Source organism: Excalfactoria chinensis, chromosome 4 (genome assembly GCF_039878825.1).
Source record: "Excalfactoria chinensis isolate bCotChi1 chromosome 4, bCotChi1.hap2, whole genome shotgun sequence".
Classification (NCBI taxonomy): Eukaryota; Metazoa; Chordata; class Aves; order Galliformes; family Phasianidae; genus Excalfactoria; species Excalfactoria chinensis.
The window spans coordinates 24,432,163-24,450,987 of record NC_092828.1 but is presented as its reverse complement, the minus strand read 5'-3'; the positions used below and the strand labels follow the sequence as shown (position 1 = coordinate 24,450,987).

At 37.8% G+C, this 18,825-nt stretch overlaps 1 protein-coding gene across 2 annotated transcripts in view; it reads left to right on the top strand.

Annotated features, from left to right (window-relative positions):
* The window catches only part of SCFD2 (sec1 family domain containing 2), a 181,676-nt gene that overhangs the window by 43,853 nt on the left and 118,998 nt on the right, over nt 1-18,825 (top strand). For both annotated transcript variants that reach the window (XM_072334894.1, XM_072334893.1), the window contains exon 4: nt 5,317-5,492. In XM_072334894.1, the coding sequence (XP_072190995.1) occupies nt 5,317-5,492 (176 nt within the window). The remainder of the gene's footprint in view (nt 1-5,316; nt 5,493-18,825) is intronic.

Genomic DNA, 18,825 nt, shown 5'->3' with positions numbered 1-18,825 from the left:
GAGGGGCTCTGCTTCTCTGAAAATCTGTCCATCTGGAGTGACCTGAGAGGCACTGGAAAGCCTGCAGTGGAGAGGGAAGAATGGCTGAGCTCAAGTGCTTGTGCCCTGTAGCTACTGCTAAGATGGGAGGAAGGAGAATCGGTAGTGGGCAGTGAGGAAGGAAGGCAAGCCATAGCTGCTAGTAAGTGCCACAGTCCTGCTGGAAGCAGGAAGCAGGGTGCTGCTGCTGTCTGATATGGGCTGACAGACTTGAGATCACTGCAGTGTTTATGCTCATGTCTGTAACTGTTGTGTTGGTTGCTGCTGCTCCTGCAACTGAGGAGGGAAGGAGGCTTACAGGTGACCGTCAAACCAAGAGCAGATCGGTTTGTTTTCTTGGGAGATGAGCATATGCTGCTAGAAATAAGCCTGTCACATCTGCTTTCAGTCTACTGCAAGGTTTAGTGCTCTCAGTGTCCAGAGCTTTACTCTGGAGAAGTCAGCCAAGCAGTATCCCCCTTTTCATCTCTCCAAAAAGCTAGGGAGCAGTTGGTGTTCTTCTCTTCTTTATTAGCAATGTAAAAACTGGGTGACTTTTGAAATTAACTAACCAAAAACTAAGATTGAATTGCTTTTATGGTACTTAATCTTAACGAGTGTTACCAAAACTTCCTAAGAAGTACAAAAACATGTTGATTTAATAAGAATAACATCTGGAAATTACACCAACACAGAGACTTAAGGGGCGTCATCTGTCCTACTAAATTGCTCTCACTTAGTTTGCAAAATATCCAACTCCCTTGGCAGTACTGTTGCCTCATGGATTTTGCGATCTTATTACATTCCTTAGAAGTATCTGGCATTGGATGTGATTAGAGGCAAGCTACTGGGAGAGTCAGGTCTATATTCCTAAGATTATGGATGAGGAAAACAATTCATCTGGAATTTTTCAGCTAGTCTGTGAATGTAAGGGTTCCAAGATATTTTCTTATTCATCGTGGTTCTGTCAAGTGAAAAATGGACCTCAGCAAAGTGCTCCAGCCAATGAAAGTCAGACTGTGTTCTCGCATTAGATTGAACTAAGTTTAAAGCTATGTGTATTTGGCGATTCCTGTAGTCTTGGAAAAGCATCCACTTATTTATTCAATTGGTCACAAAATGTACTTTCCTCTTTACTTGTTTTCTTGTCCCTATGGAGATAATTAACTAAGTGCTAGATGAAAAAATAAGGACTGTATGTTTGGAAGAGTGCATTGCTATTTTTGACCTTTGCTCTTTAGACACCTTGTAATCCATAAATCTTCCTGTTTAAAAATAAAAAACAAACCCACCGCTTTGGGATTCTGAATTTTAAAAATCTACTGGTAAAAGTGTCTTGAAAAACAATTATTTTCTTGAAGTGATGCCTGCATTACAGTATATAGACTGCAGTGTTAATTTAAGATGGAAAAAAGTCATACTGTGGAATTGTCTTCATGTCTACATATGTGGCATGTCTAGTTAACTTTTTGTTTAACTTTTGAGGTTAAAGTCTTTCCATTCCACTCAAGCTACTCCGACTACTCAGAAACAGACTTCAGTCAGATCCTGGTCTTTCTCCCATTAAACCTGTTTGTGTCCTCAAACCTGTAAGGCAGCTATTTTTCACCATTCCTTAAATATAAATATGACTTTTATTGTTTTCTGGTCTAGTTGTTGTGGTAGACTTATTACCAGTCTTATCAATGGCCATTTGTTCTATGTGCAGCTTGTTTCAAAACTTGCTTCAGTTCACCTGCTTATTTTTTCAGTTCTAATATGGCAACTTTGTTGAAAGTATCTCATAGCTGCGGGTTGTTTTCCCACTGTGTTTGGCACTGTGGTATGAAAACCAGGGCAGAATAGCTAACTTAATTATTGGTCATGTCTTGATCATTGCATATTGCCACAGGAACCCAACTCCTTATTTTCTTTATTATTCAAATAAGAAAGTCTGTCTATGTAAACTTTTTTGGTTTATCTGATTTCATTTACACATTCTAAGCGAGCTCAGTTTCTTTCCCAGTGTTTCCTAGTGCCTAATCCTATTTTTTTGGGGGGATTTCCTTTTTTGTTATTCATTTTAAGCCAAATTAGCTCAAATTAAAACTCAGTTAAAATCATACAATAATTGTCTATCTTTTAGCTCATCTGAGTGCTGTCTTCATATTACTAACCTCTCCGGTCTTCATAAGTAAATCTAAAACAATCTCAGTTACTATATACACACACATATATATATATAATGAAATATTTTACATCTAGCAGGTGTTTGGGTGACCGCTTTTATATGCCTGTGTTTTTTCTTTGTGTTTTGGAATTTCATTTTCTTTATCAGGACACAAGTTGCCTCAGGAATGTAATAGTATTCTAGAAAGTTCCATGCAGATTGCTGTGCTACTCTGATTCTGTAATACACTCTTGCACTATCCTGTTGGAACTGCTTCTATCTTTCCTTCCCCACTATCCTTGCTACTTCTTGTACTTTATGCACAGTTTATCAAACTGCTTAAGTACAGAGCTGCTTCCACATGCTCATTCTCACTGTTTCTTGGGCAGAACTGGCTCTTCATTAGTGAGCCTGGTATGTAGCCCGTTGTGTTGTTTTTTTGACTTCCAGACATCCAGATGACTGCTTGTAGCGTCCAGTTTCATTTCCTATGCTATTCTAACGGTAAAGGTTACTTTTTAGACGGTGTGGAATTCTTGGTGTTTGTGCAAGGAAGATTATCAGCACTCCTAATATCCCTGGGGGAGGTTGAGGTCATACTTCTCTTTCTTCCTGCAAGAAGGAGGTAAAAAATGAGCAACTGTAAAGTAGTCTTCATGAGTGAAACCTCTGCACAGACTTGACTTCTGCATAGGTGTAGTACTGTGGAGCAGAGCGTGACCTGATAGAGCACGAAGGAGAATATGGTGCAAGGCAAGATAATGCTGTTGTCATTCTTTCTGACAGCAGTTGCCATCTTCTGGCTGTGAATCTCTGGATTTGCTTTAGAAAAACAAAAGAACACTAGATATATAGATATGTAGTTGTCATCTATCTCCTTTTGAATTTATAGGAGTTTTCTGCTACGCTGCAAGACAAAAGGACTTGAAAGAGCGGAGGGGCTTTAAAAAATAAATAAAAGACTGATTGGGTTGGGATTAGATTGAACTTTGTTGTTGGCCTTGTGCTGAAATCTCCCCCTGTGAGCAAGCAGCGGGGAAGGTGATGAGGATTTAGGCCCCAGGAAAACTCATTTATTTGTTGAGTACCACCAGTAACTTTTCTAAATTCCTGTTCTACTGGAATAGTTATATGCAACAGGCATATAGCTGTCCAGGGAAATTTCTATGCAGAAATTGGCTGGAGCTTTTGAACCAAGGATCTGAGTGCTTCCATGAATATTTTACATGTTACAGATGAGATGCTGGACTCTTCAACGCCATTATGTTTTGTTAATGACTTACTAAGGTCAGGGTTTCACTTATGTTTACGTTTGTTTTGGACTTTCTTTTGGTGATAACTCTGAGGGTGGGAAAGTTTTTCATTGTTTTTCTAAAATGATGCTGATCCAGTGGTGCATCTGGATTCACTTTCACGAGGGGACTATACAGAGCAAAATTATTACAAAAGGAATTAATAATAAAAAATGAAATCAAACTCAAAAGCCCTCCTGTTTTACTGCTTTCTGTGAGGACACTTAATGTTTTCCCAGTTGAAGCAAGCTATCATTTTTTCATTTCTTGAATCTGCCACTATATATCATGACTGCTAAAGGTAACAGTGCAGTCATTATCAAAGGTATGCTGCAAGGCACCATGGGCTGACATTTTCCAATCACCATGTAAATCTGCCTGACACAGCTTTACAAGAAATAAAACACGTCTGAAAGCTCTGATGTTTAGTCTAAAAACACACATGGCTGCGGTTGCTGTTTTAGCCTATACGGACTAACTGTAGAAGCCTTTTGTCAGCTCTCAGGCCTACTGAGTGGTGTCAGTTTGATTTGTGCCTTAATTTGCTGACTTTTTGGTTTGATGCTCTCCATTAAAATTCACATAAATACTCTGTGTGTTTTTGTTTTATTTAGCAGCTTTCCCTAATCTAACTGTTCCTCAAAAGGCTGCCAGTGATATCTCTGGAGCTAAGAGAAAGCACTTTCAACATTGATGCACTGGTGGAGTCATTTTTTTTTTTTTCCACTGTGTGTATGATACAGAAAAGATGGAGGCAAATGAAAAATTTTCTAAACTGATGATATAACCAAATGCAGAGAAGAAACACAGTGTTAGTCTTGCGAGATCTTTCCTTTATGGAAAAATAACAAATAAAATGATGAGACTAGTGTAAGCCAATGAAACACTTCAGACTAGGGCCTTCCTGGCGCTAAAGCTTGTTCTGCTAAGTTAACGGATTCTCCTTGCTCCATCTTGCTTGCCTCTTCTCTTTAGGTCTGCTTTGTTTGACAGTGATGACTCTTTATTGGCAGTGGCTACGAGAAACCAGGAAGCAGCCCAGGACTGGTCTGCAGTCCAGACTTGCAATTAGGATGGTGCTTTAACACCATTTTTCCTTGCGTATTGAAGGCACATGTGATTGCCTGTGATAATTTTCCTAGGGAGACACCACAGACTTTCCTCTCACAGCCTAAGTTAGCAGACTAGCATCAGTGTCCCTTTATCGTTGGAGCAGGCATGATGTCACTTCTAATACAAAATTCCAATTATTTGCAATTTGCCTGATATTTTAATGTTAGGTGGTAAAACTGTTGATCGTATATTGTTTGTGTTGCCAGAATGACTCCCTTTATGTCCTGTTAAGGACTGGTCTGCAGGTTAGTGCAGGGATGCAGGTGGTGTTTCTTTTTAAGGGTGAAATTAAGCTTTAATTTTGATTTTATTTTCCTTTTTTTTTTATTTTTGAAGACTGACAAATTGACAAATTCTCTTTGAACGTGTGATAAAAATAGAGATATTGTAGAAATATTAGCCATTATTTAGAAGTCGTGGTTAAGTCATTGCCCTTGCTTAAATAAGTCTCCCTGTATGTTTGAAAACAGAGGACGGTGTTAGATCTGTTACATATTGTTAAATACCTGCCATATCATGTATCTTGACTCATAATTCATGTATGAAGCATCCTAACATATTTCTGCTCCGTAAAGCTCCCATTGACTGCAACAGAGCTAGGGTCTTGATTATAATGCAGAATGATTTTAGTTCTCTATAACTGATAAACAATAATTAAAAAAAAATAAATCTAGGTTCACGTGTGGTGCCGTCAGTATTTGTCACCACTAAATTCTATGCTATGTCCTGTTTTGTTTTCCACAGGTAGAGTCACCCCAGAACAGCTCAGCTCCTACGTACAACTTTTCAAAAATAATTTCAAGGCTTTGGAGAATCACTGTGGTCTTCTACAGCTTGTCCTGGCTGCAGTCCAGACTTTGAAACACCCTCAGATTTCCAAATGGGACAACTTCCTAGCCTTCGAGAGATTACTTCTGCAGGTACATACCGTGTTATTGTTATCTATTTATTTGTTTTACTTAAGTCATAATGTTTTATATATATATATATACTAAAATTTCTATTGAATTTTGTAGCTTTTCTTTTTTTTTTTTTAATGCAGTTTGTAGGATGCATCATTAAAAAGCTGTCCTTTGTTGTTAACATAGAAAAAGAACGGGAACACACATAGTTAATCTTTTATAGTTTTGTCTAGGAGTAATTTTAGAAATGAAAAGCGAAACCCTAAAAGTGAAATATATGAATAATCCAAATGGGATGATTGTTTTGTATGTATTTGAAATACCATGTGTAAGGGAAACTGTTGGTCACAGCCTGAACCTCTGATTAACCATCTGAGGCAAGTGACGGGTCAGCTGTGGGAGCACAGGTGAAGGTAATTCAGCTGTGCTACCAGAACAGGGTGGAGCTTGGCTCCACCTCTCCTCGATCCTATTTATGGGCTGACCACCACTAAGGTAGCATCTCTTTCTGGAGATTGCTTCTTTGTGGAGTTTTTGTGGTGAGCCTTGACATTGAAGAGCATCCATTTTGACTGAATGTACTTGTGAGTCTTTTCCTTAGATACCCTCTGGCTATTTACTCTGTATTTACAACTATACGCTTATATCATTCCAACTGTGCACCATGCTGATATAACTTCTACCAATGAATAGGATTACTGTTGCTACCACACTGAAGTCACTTTTGAGGTAATGGGCTCATCTTGTGTGGAGAAGACTTGATTATTCTTTGTCACCGCGTAAGACTTGTATAATTTACCAAGTAGGTGAAAACTTAGTGGGAAATTCCCTGCACAAGATAGTGAGGATTTTTTCACTCACAAACATCTGCTCTCTGCTTCTCCCACAGTCACCTTTTTAAGGCATCCTGTTGGTGGCTACAGTACTGTTGGCATACCCTTTTCTTTGACATGTGTATTTCTCTCAGGAAGTTAAGAGCTAGTGGTATTTCAAACTCCATGCTACTAACTTTTGGAAACGTCTGGGGAAAAAGGAGGATTTTTTTCCAAGAATATAGGTGTTAATTTTTGCTGAAATCAGAAGCTGAACGCTTTCCTCACCGTGCTTTTTCTTCTGTGCTTATGCTGGTTTAGAGGAACCATTTCCTTAAATCTTAGAGGAAGATAATTCCTCATGAGGTAGATTCTAGTGAAGTTGGAATCAGCCTTAAGTGAAATGTATGGTTTGGACTTCAACAAAAAATATTTGTATAAATTTACTACCCCTTTTTCTTGATATTTAAAACAAACTGACAACTCAACCTGGTGCATGATCTCTGTCAGAAGGAAGTAATCCCTGGTTCATTCGGATGTCCCAGCCTGTGCTTTTATAGCCTTCTGATCAATGAATGTTTATGGCATTTAGTGGGAGGGGAGGGAGGCAAAAGATGCAAAACTTTTAATAGCAAGCTCCTGTCTACCTTAATAACAAAAAATATTTTGTAAAAAGACAAAAATTAACAAATCACAACTGTTTTCCTTTGCTATGACTGAAATATTTTGAGTAACATATGCAACACTGTATAGTGAAGAAATGATTGCTGTCATTGTTTGTTTATTTGGGGGGGATGGTAGAGCATGTAACTTCATAGCCCATAGTCCCTTTCCTTCTCTTGCAATGAATCATGTCATGTAGCTCTTCTCAGAAGCTGAATAAGTTCCATCTTAAAACCAGTCCAGTGCTAGAATCAAAATAAAGCTGCAAGCTCAGCGTTGTTTTCACAACAGGCAACTGCCTGTAAAAAATAAAATAAAAAATAAAAACATGCCCTAAATCATCAGGGAGTGGAAGAACAGAGAAGTAAGAAACAACCAAGCTATATATTTCATAAAAGAAGAAATGTGTAACAAGCACTCTCAAAATCATACACAGCCATGGATTATAGCCCCAGCCTTCCACACATCATATTAAGGTAAAATACGTTAGCCAAAGCAAACTGTCCAAGCAGACGTAATTGCTGCTTTAGACGTACTCATTTTCAGTAGTTCAAACAGCAATTACTTTGAATTACACAATCTGTACAGCATGTATTCTTTTACTGGGTCTATTTTGAAGATGAAGTCTGAGATGTATGATCTGTTTTTGAGCGTGTGGCCTGTCTCTGATCTGTTGACAGGCTCTTGTAGGAAGAACAGAATACTGAGAGACCCAGAAGATCGCAGAGAAAGTTTTATTTAAAAAAATGAACTGTAATGTTATGTTGTGAATGGTTGGCTTGCAGCGCTCTGCACTCCATTTGGTGCTATGGCAGTGTATTCCAACAGGACTGCTGAGAAATTCTTCAGTGGAATTGTTATATCTTAAACAGTATAAAATAATAAACCTGAAAAGAATCCTTAGTATGAATCATAGAATCACAAGGAATTGTTTCAACATGAAAGTAGTACTGTTGCTACCCTGTATTGGAACTGCATAGAAGACATGAAAGGTCTACTGGGAAAAATATTATTAGACTTTGGGCAATGTAGAGACTCTAGATTTTTCCCTTATGGATGCATGCCAGACTTCAGCTGATGCCAGAGAAGATAACCCATTATAAACAGCCAGTTAGGATTCTCAGATTCCCTAGGAAAATAGATCTACGTGGTTTTGGCATTTCTCTCGTTATTGAACCACTCTGAGTGGCCTTCTGATTCTCTGCTTAATCCACACTGTGCTTTTCAGGAAAACCACATTGCTGACGTTAATGCTTTAATCTCCTGCATTGAATAACCTCTTCCATTTTCCTTCTCATCTGAACATCTTTGCTTTCTGTGAATGTTGCAGGTACTCAGTTCTAAAAATGGCCTGGTAGAGGCAAAAAGCAGCCCACTTCCAGTATTTTATCATAATTTAAGATCTGTAACTATGATTTTAGACCTATGATTTATTTATACGTCTTCAGTAAGAAAGTTTGGTTTTGACTAGAAATCCACTGAAAGTCAGTGCATCTGCTTACTTGATATAGATTTGTTTTCTACTTAAATGGAATGGATGAATGGTCGGAGAGTGGAATTGGATTTAAATGGGATTATGGCCTTGATCTCAAGGGAAAGTGATTCCTGTGCTTGGTTAGCAGAAATGTATCAGGATATTCCATCTTTTCTCTTATTAGTTTTCACTGTTTTGCTGTTCTACCTCTACACGATGGAGCTTTTCCTACCCAGAAGTTTTAAATGTTCTGTGACTTAAAACAGTATGCCTTTATTATCAAGAAGGTATCCTACCTCATAGTATTTTCCTTCTCTTAAGGTTTTCTTTCCATTTGTCCATATATTTTCTTTGGGAGGAAAATACAGATCTCTAAGCAGTTTGAAATTCTACTACTGTACTCTGCAGTGAGACAGACAGAACTTAATTTGATTACAAAATTTCGTAGGTTGCCATGAGCAAAGATATTTGGTCACAATGAAGTTTCTTCTTAGTGCCATCATTTCTCTGTGGCAGCAAATTCTGCTTATAGTTCTGCCACCTGGTACTGCATGGCAGCCAAGGATCTTCTCCTCAAGTAATTGCCTGCTGTGTATTTTAAATACATACCTTTCTATTAAGCTGAGAAGATTTAAACTGCCAGTTCTTGTGAGTGTTGTCTGGATCCCATAGTAGAAAGTTCTAGTGTAAATGCCTATTTAATGATTTCACAGAATCATAGGGGTTGGAAGGGACCTCTAGAGATCATCGAGTCCAACCCCCCTGCCATAGCAGGCTCCCTACACCACATCGCACAGGTAGGCGTCCAGGCGGGTCTTGAATATCTCCAGAGAAGGAGACTCCACCACCTCCCTGGGCAGCCTGTTCCAGTGCTCCGTCACCCTCACCGTAAAGAAGTTCTTGTGCACATTCGTGCAGAACTTCCTATGCTGAAGTTTCAGCCCATTTCCCCTAGTCCTGTCCCCACGCACTTTCTGTAATGTATAATACATTTATTTCTGTAGTGTATAATACAAATGCACCAGAGCTATTGTATTCAAATAAATTCAGTGTTCAAAGTAATTAATCTTTTTATCTTTCATCATATTGATAGGGAAAGCATCATTGCTTCTTGAGGCTTTGTGTGGCAGATTTTATACCTGCAGACTGGCACTTCACAGTTTACTGGGGAATTAGATAGCTTCAGTACTGGCAAAATCCTCCAAAACAGTTCAGTTTTTTTTGTTTTTTTGTTTTTTTGTTTTTTTTTTTTTTTTTTTGCATAGATGAAAAACTAGGGTGTAAACTATATTGCTCTGGTTGGTTCTAGTTAACTTTATGATTTGTATCCAGCTAAAATGCTCTTGACTTTCACCTTTTGTTACTGTTCAACTTCTCAGACTTTAAGCATTTTGAATTAGGGCTGAATCCTCTCCAGACTTTACAATCCTTCCAGGTGTCAGCTGTGGCACCAGAAATGTCAGGCAGGAGTTTGGAAATGATGTGTTTTTGACAACAATTGTTCATTTGGCATGAAGATGTCTGCAACCATCCCTCTCACAACATCTGATTTCTCTTCAGTTTGAGTTTGTGTTCAGCCTACCTGGCTCAATGCAGACTAGAAGTGTAGAACACTGACTGTTTAGATAAACAGATTCAGTGCTGTCAATTTGCAGACGATGATTACAAGATGAGCTGCCATGTATCCTGGTATCAAATTCATCCTTATATATGAATTCAGTATAGAATATGTGGAATATCTATTGAAGATTTTGCCTTCTACAGTTAATTTGTTTTTAATAGAAGAATTGCTAACTTTTAAAAAAAAAAAAATTGCAGCTTCTTTTCTGTTTGGTTTGTGTTTTCTATTTTTCAAAGCCACAATATTGAAAGAAAGAGGACACTGTAAAACTTTAAAAGGTATCTGGAGTTTTTATTGGCACCTAGTATTAATGTAAGTAGGTCAAATACTATGATAATGGAAGCTGTGTGCACATGCTTACATGGATAGCTCCTGGAGATATGTGGGCATACTACTTTCGTGTTTAAATTTTCAAATACAATTAGGTTTACTATTGTTCTGTTTGCTGTTTTTGATAGTCTAAAGTTTGTTAGAAGACTTTGATGTGTCTGTAGTGAGATGAGAAACAGAAGATCCAGGCTTGTTTTTAAGAGAAACAGGAGCTTCGTGCCAGCTGGTCATTCCGATGTTTTTATTTTTCTGTTGGCTTAAAGTGGTTATGAGGTTAATAAAATGACATCATTTCTTTTCCCATGAATATTAGACTGCGAACTCAGAGAAGAGGAGTGGGAAAAAAAATGCAATACAGCTGAGTATGTCAAATTGCCATTAGTGTTTCAGTAGCAAGATGTAAGCGCGTGGGTGTTGATAACCATTATATCCTGTGCCATGATTTTTTTTTACTATCTCTTATAAATGCAGGGTAGGCACGATGCGTTATTTAATCAAGGGTGACATTACTATTTACTTGCACTTTTGGATATTTCACAATATGTTAAATGTTGTTCTTATAAGCATGCATGTGCAGGATGCTGCCAAGAGGTTTGGAAGCTATAAGGCACCGTCTTGCAGATTTTCTCTGCCCAAAACTCACTGTAAGTTTAAGACCTCTAAACTTTTCTAGAGGGTGGTTTATTAACTCTAAAATGGTATAAACTAAAAGCTGAAGCATAGGCTTCAGGGCTGTCGAAGCAAGCAGCTTGATACAGAGCAGAGAGGAAATACAAAAGCTTTTGGATTAATTGCTCTTGCCCTGCAAAAATAATTCATAGCTCAGCTGTAGTGGGAGCTTCGTTTTTGCACTGAATAGATTAAGATCAGTGACATTCCTTGTTATTATTACATATATTGCTTTAGTTAAGATATAATAATAATAATTATTATTAATAATAATAATAATTAATAATAATTATATATATATTATAATTTATAATTACATAGCTCAACTCAGTTCAATAAATTGTCATTCTTGTGGCCTACAATGTTGGTCAATAAATCCTTTTAGAAGAGATATTTAACAGCATTTGACAAGAAGATCTATGATATTAACCGTCTGTAATTAGAGATACTATTTAGAAGGGGGGGAAAAAACACCTTTGAGTTAGATCAGTCACTTCTTAACTTAAAGCTACATATGGAATGTATTGCCTTGGTGGGAGTCTTGCATAGCACCATGTCGATAGCAAAGGTCGTCCTCTGGAATTTGGTATTTTTTATGTTGAGTTTGCAGTTTGGACACTGATACCCATCCTGTCTTACACAACTAAAGGATCAAATATAATTTGTTGTTGGCTTCTGGAGAAGAAATTGTCCTGAATCAAATGTCTGCTTAAGCCTCCAAATTATTTACAGTAAGTTCTTATGGTTTGCTAGGCTTACTCCATTTAAACTGGGAATAATTTCCAGAACATGTGAACTTGTATATGGGCAGAATCTAAACATATAATATCTTTAACTTTCAAAGCAATTGTTCTACCTGGAGTTTACTTCAAGCTTCCTGATCTTGCTTAATAACTGTTATATACAGGCCCTGAAATAGTGCTCCTGCCTCACATGTCTTGATTCATTTCTTTTGCTTGTTCAATGCCTCTGGTGTTCATGGTACCATGAGAAGTTTTTAAAAATAATTCAGTTGTGTTTTCTATACGTTTCTGTAAGGCAGAGTCCTAAGCTGCTGGAAACACCTCAGTGCTATAGCAACATGGGTAAATCAGTGGTCTGAAATAGTGGAAATGATGGGCAGTTTGGAGTGTACCTGGGTTTGTGCGTTGCACTTGTTATTCCATAGTGGAGGAGCTTACTGGTTCCAAGTTCACAGGGAGGTCAATTATGGAGTGTTTCCCAGGTGTGGCATGCCAGAATGAAGACATTCCAACCACTTTTGCTCAGAAAGATATACTTATGTATTCTAATATGTATATTTATACATACATAATAATTATGTTGTGTTATATGGAATTATATATATATAATATACTGCTAGTCCAACTAATTTTTTGCCAGTAGAATGTTTTTCTCAGCCTACTTTGCAAACATAGTAAAATACAGGTAGGAGTTGTATTAACGTTATTTTAGCATTAAATAAATTCTTCTAGAGTGAACAAAAGTTATTTCTACTGGCACTGTTGATTAATCTACTAAATGAAAACTATTTTAAGTTTTTCAAACCCTGGCTGACAAGGGGGTTAAAATATCTTAAGTGGGGTTACCATATCACATGAGAGCTACAAATATCCTTTTTTATTCTTGTCAATGAAATGTGTTTGTGTTTGGTCTGAAAAACTGCGAAGTCTTGCAATTGTGGCTCTCATTTGAAAAACCAAAAACCTCCTTTCCTCATCTTCTGAGAGAGCAAATATTTTGTATCCAGATAAGGGGCACACAAAGTCTCTGAAATGGGCTTTTAATTAAACGATGGCTTCCTTAAGTGAACAAATGTGCACATCAGTAAAACTGAAAAAGCGTATTTGGGAGGAGAGGCTAAACATAAAAGGGAACTGTTAAATTAATGTTCTGTGTACGAAGCACAAAATACTTGCCATAAAATAATGGAATGGGAGCTGCCTCATGGGGAAACAACAACAACAGCAAGAAACAAACTACTACCCCTTCCATCACATGCACACATAAACACAGTTTTGTTGGGAATTTAAACAGTTCAGTATTTTTTCTTGCTGTGCTCTAGAGATGCAGGATGATGCTCAGCTTGGTGCAAACATTTGGCACTGGAGACAGCCACAGCTCTTCCTGTTACTTGCCATTCTTTCTTTCCTGTGATTTTTCTTCTGAAAATGCTCTATGAACTGTTTGCTTGCAGTAAATAATGACATTAATCAGGCCAAAGAGTGGGTGCCCTCAGTCTTAGTATACATGGAGGAGTTGCAGAGAGGCAGATTAGCAACATGTTGAAAGAATCACTGTTTACTGTTACTCGGTTGTGCTCCAGGAGGCAAAGTTTTTGTAGTGTACTTGCTGTAATTTCTTGCTCTGTCATTTTGTTCATTATGACACCCATGTTTTTGGATTAAAAGACGTGTTTTATGTATTTTTTTCACTCAGCTTGTCATAGATGAGAAAAGTGGGGTTTTTGAAGATCCTATGTTGGCTTAGCTAAGAATCTTAACTGGATTTGGCCTCTCCTATTGGTTCAGAGCAGAACTGCATTTACCTTTCGAATTTTGTCTACTCTCCCTGATTATATTTTAGTCCTTAAGGAAATAAGCATTGCCTTACTTTTACAGTCCAGCTAAAATCAAGACCTCAGTGCATAGCATCCAGTGTCTACCTTTACTCATAGGCTCTGCTTATCCGCATGGTCATTATTTCAATGGCAATAACACAACCTATCAAATCTCTTACCTGCAAACTAGTTTGATAATGCCAGCACTACATCTATTTGGGTTTGTGTGTGATTATGTTGGTGTGTAAGCTTAGTTTTCTTTATTTTTCGGAGCATATGCTTTGTCATTTCCGATGGACTGTCATGCAGAAAGTGGAGAAACAACACAAGTTAAAAACTAATGCAAACTTTACAGTGGGCAGTATCCAAGATTAACAGCGGGGCTGCCATGTCACATTCCCCCTGTGTTTCCTCATTAATGAGCTGTATGTTTCCCCTTCCACTGGTGTATATGCTCCCTTGGATCACAGGCATCTCTGGACACATTGTACACGTGCAGTAGTCTGCTTTTCCCACAGTCTGGGCTGTCTGAGTGAGAGTCAGTTCCAGTCTGGAAAGCAAGTAGTGCTTTTAGCACAGTGCTGATCCTCAGGTGTAAGCTTTACCTCTTGTGTCCCACAGAATATGCGACGAGATTTCTCATTCAGAAAAAAATAATAAAATTTGGTGAGGCTTGACATGCCTCCACAAGCATGCTGTTATGACTGTTGCCTTCAAATTACAGCTCTTACCCCACCTGCATCATCTGTTCTTGCTCATGAAGCAATATCCATCACCCCCAAAAAGCAGAAGGAAATATTTGCTCTCTTTCTAGAACTGACCTGCACTTACCTGGCCTAAAGCTTCTTTGGCACTGCTTTCTCTGTGGTTACTCTTTTACATGATAGTACTTTGTTCATTAAAAAAAAAAATGCAGTAGACAAAGGAGAAAAAAGTTGCATCTCATTGGGTGTTTCCTCCATCCCATAGCATTTGCCTTCAAGCACTTTTAAAATGAACTGTTTTGCAAGTATTCTGGTAATGTGAAGTAGTCATGTTGGCTGCAGAAACGAAGAATGTTCTAACGAAGTCCAACAGCCCATTTGTGTAGCTGTGTCTAGTAAGGCATGAATACTATTAACTGTATTGACATCCTCACACTCTGGAATACAGAAATGCTGTACGTTCACAAAGATGATTCGGTATAGAAATTTAACTTAGACTGTTAATGGGAAGTATTTCATAATTTCATAACATTTTAAAACATGGCTGGAATTGCAATAAACAAATAGCATAGGCCAGACACTGTCTGGTGAATATAGGTTTTATACTTCTGAAGAACAAAATGTAGACAATGGGTAGGTAGTAAATAGCAGTCTGGGTCTCTGCCTGTGAAAGGAAGGAATTCAAAATCTTGAATTTGAGGAGAAGGTAACGTGCTGGAGATGAGATACCAAACATGACTTAATTCTGTCCATCAGTTTTTCTTCTGGTATTTCTTACCTATCTATGTTCAAGTCTACAGCAAGTGTAATAGCTGCTAAGCCATAGGCAGAAACACATTTGGACATACTCCGAGGTTGTTCCTGACTTACCCTCACTCAGTAGTGCTGCCTTCTTTAATGCAGCAGAACCATTGTTTTCTGACTAAAAAGAATTTTTTCTTTTTTTATTTATTTTAATGTCTCTGTTTTTCTCTGTATTTCTTAAGGCAATATTACAGAGGAACACAGATAATGCAGTTAAATTTGGGACAGTGTATTAGGTGAGGTTATCAAATGCTGTAGCTATTAAATCTCTCTGCTCAGGATATTTTCTTTTTTTTTGCTTTTCAATAGGAATAGAGCATGATTAAAATAAATGTTTCCCACAGGAGGCTGGTGAGGGTCTTCAGCATGCTGGTTTACTCACAAACACTTGAAAAATGGGCTGAGGTGTTATGGTGGTCATACTCTCACTGTCTTGATTTGTATTATTTCTATGTTTTGGATCCATGACTTAAAAATTATTAATTCTTCTTATCTGTCTACTTGCATAATAATAATATTTTTAAAAAATTGAAACACTAATTAATGTTTGCTATTTTTTAAGAACAGTAGTCTTGACTGGTTGCAAACCTCATGATTGTGAATGTAATTCATAATAATACATGTACCGGAAGTGAGATAAAAGCTCTTTAAGCCTTCTCACATTTATTAATTAATCCTATTTCTCATCTCAGTAGGTTTTTTCCCCAGTCGGTAGTTGGATTTTCTACTCAGGTTATTTGTTTTCTTTTTTATTACTCACACTACACTCAGACACCTTTTATTCCACAGTAGTTCTAAAGAGCTCTGGAACAACTCAGATAGCACCTCCTTTCTATCTTCTTACCTACTGTTGCTCCAAACTTGTCTTGGTAAGAGGCTGGATTTGGCCAGAGTTATTGGAAAGTTGATGATGCTTCTCCACTGTCCGCTAGGAAAAAGACTTCATCTTTTTACTGCTTCTAACAGGAATAGAAGTTATCACTAGTGGAAATTGAATGCTTTATCTAGTATCAGATAGGTGTATGTGGAGAAGTAAAGATGAACATGGAGCAGTATGCCCTTTCCCATGCTGTTTCCATTCTGTAAGTCAAAGAGGGGACATGCTTCAAGATACGGTAACGCACTCTTGCTGGGCACTAGTTACGTTGTCCTTTTCCTGCATGTGCAGTTCATGGGAATTTTATATTTATAAGGTACATACAGACAGAGAATGCCTTTAAAAGTATTAAAGAGTGAAAAGATTTTGAGAGATAGTGGCATAGGAACTAAATTTCATATATAAAGATACAAAAGCTAGATTGCTTTTTCACAGGGGGTGTAACAGTTCTTGCAGAAGGGCTCTTGAACAACAGTGAAAACAGCAACCCATGGATTCCCAGGTGACCTGTTTTTCTGTCATGAAAAACTAAAAATAATTTGCATATCTTTGTTTTTCAGACATTTGCATGTCATCTTGGTGTGATTAGTGGCACACGTTGTATTGATTAAACTTTATTGTTGCATTATTCTTGCTTGTTCAAGGGCTGCATGTGCTTCACATCTGGTGAACATTCAAGGGCCTTTTGAAAAACATCCTCTCATTTTTGTTCTTGAAAATGCTTATGACAAATATTGCACTCTTCTGCTCTTGCTTGCAAACAGGATGCACTAGTCTGTACCTACTGTCCAGTTGCAAAACCACCAAAGTTAACGTAATACATTTCCTGTTAGCCAGTGTGACTGATGGCTTGATTATTGGTCTCAACTTCTTGCACTGGAATAACCGTGTGTGTTTGCTACACTGAAAACCCAGCACATTGTGCTACACACACGTTTTTATGGCTACTCTCATTAGACTAGGCAATGTGGGGAGAAAAGACCTTTATTCTTACGAATAAAGGAACGCTTTTTCTTTATTCATGTTAAAATATAGTCTTCTGAGTATGCCTTAAATAATCTGCCTTAAATAATCTTAAATAATCTTAATGCCTGAGTATGCTGGCATAGTATTCATTATAAAAAATCTTATGCTACTTAAAGCTCCTTGGAAGAAGTCAAATGTTTCCCTACGACTCCATCGGTTCTGTTCTGGTGTGGTACATTGCTCAGTGCTTTTTATAATGTGTCTTTATGACTGCTTACCACATTTCATCACAATGATGTTGCATTTAGCATGAATGCAAATAGGGAAATGCACCAATCCTGGGCACCATCTGGTTAGAATATTTGGTTCCCCATACTGAATCAGTTGCATGCAAAAGAGATTGCAGTCTGTTTTTCACACGTTAGCTCTGCTCTACATAATAAATAAAAGTTGTGATTAGCATCTCCTTACATTTCACCCTTAGGTGCATATAAAATAAAATCTCATTTGGAGGCACCGAAAGCGAAACTCAAACCCGAAACATGTTTAGTTGGGCTTAGAATGAAGGAGAAAATATTCTCCGGACTCAATAATGAACTTCATTTCTCTTCTGGGACTTGACTTTTGACACAGAGAGAAGGCCAAAATAAAAACCAGAATGAGTGAGTGCCCTGTTTTAAACCTGCTTTTAATTAAGCCTTGTAAAGAAGCTTTTCTGCTAAAACTCTCAGGTTGAAGAGTTCATACGAAAAAACCTCCCTATGGCATATGTACAGCCAAAGTGGGGACATTCAGACACACATTTTTGAACAGTTTAAACCAGGAAAAAAGGGCAAATGAGAGAGTCTGTATTTGCATAATCTAGTTTTTAGCAGGCCACTCCCTTTCTAGTTCGCTTCTTTCTCCTATTAAAGCTTAATGCCAATCTAAGATGTTTTGATGTTAGCAAACATGAAAACTGAACTGTTTTTATTTCCTTTTTTCCTAATTGTGCATAAATCTGACCTAGTTCAGCTGGATTGAAGGGGGGAGCGGTTAGGGCTAGCAATGCAATGTACATTTCAAATCAGAACCCTTGTGCCAAGGCAAAGGTCAAAGTCATTTTCTTGTTTGTTTGTTTTTAAAAGGATTAAATAAATGTAGCTCTACCAGAAGGCATCAATAGTGCGCATGGCTCAAATATGGCACATTTGAATGGAGTGGACAATCCTGTGTGGAGCAGTGGCAGGGATAATTGTAGAAGTAATGCTTGCGTGGTTTCTGTGCAGAGTGATGTTTGTTGTGCGAGAGTTCTGCTAGGCCACTTACAGTGCCAGCTCCAGACAAGATCTTATAGCACAACATTGTAAAGCTGTGGCTTCAGTGGCAGGCTGTAAACAAAAAGGGGCAGGGTACAGTTAATGGCTGCACTACAGCACCAAAGAAAAATAAATAACTCCCTTTTACTTGCAACTGGCAAAGGCACAAATCCTGAAGCACCATCAATCATCCTTGATGACTCGATGAGATCAGAAACCCAACGGAGAAAAATAAATTGAAATTTAACTTAAATAGTGATTGGCACAGCAGAAACTAACTTTCATCCAAAAAGATGTTCTATTCTTCCAAAACATTTCTAATTGCTGCCCTTCCCAACTTTTCTCCACCCACTGCAGAACTTCCAAGTGCTGTTCACTGGTGGTAGATGTCATCCTCTATCCCTCCACGTCTGTTCCAGCATATGCTTTCAGGTTTTCTTTTTGAGAAGCAAACTGCTTTTGCATCTCTTCCAAAAAAAATTTTAAGTGCAGTCTTCATGTTATAAATACCAAACATCACGTTATTCGTAATCTCATAATTCACCAGCCTACCAGCTGAATAATGTAGCAGGC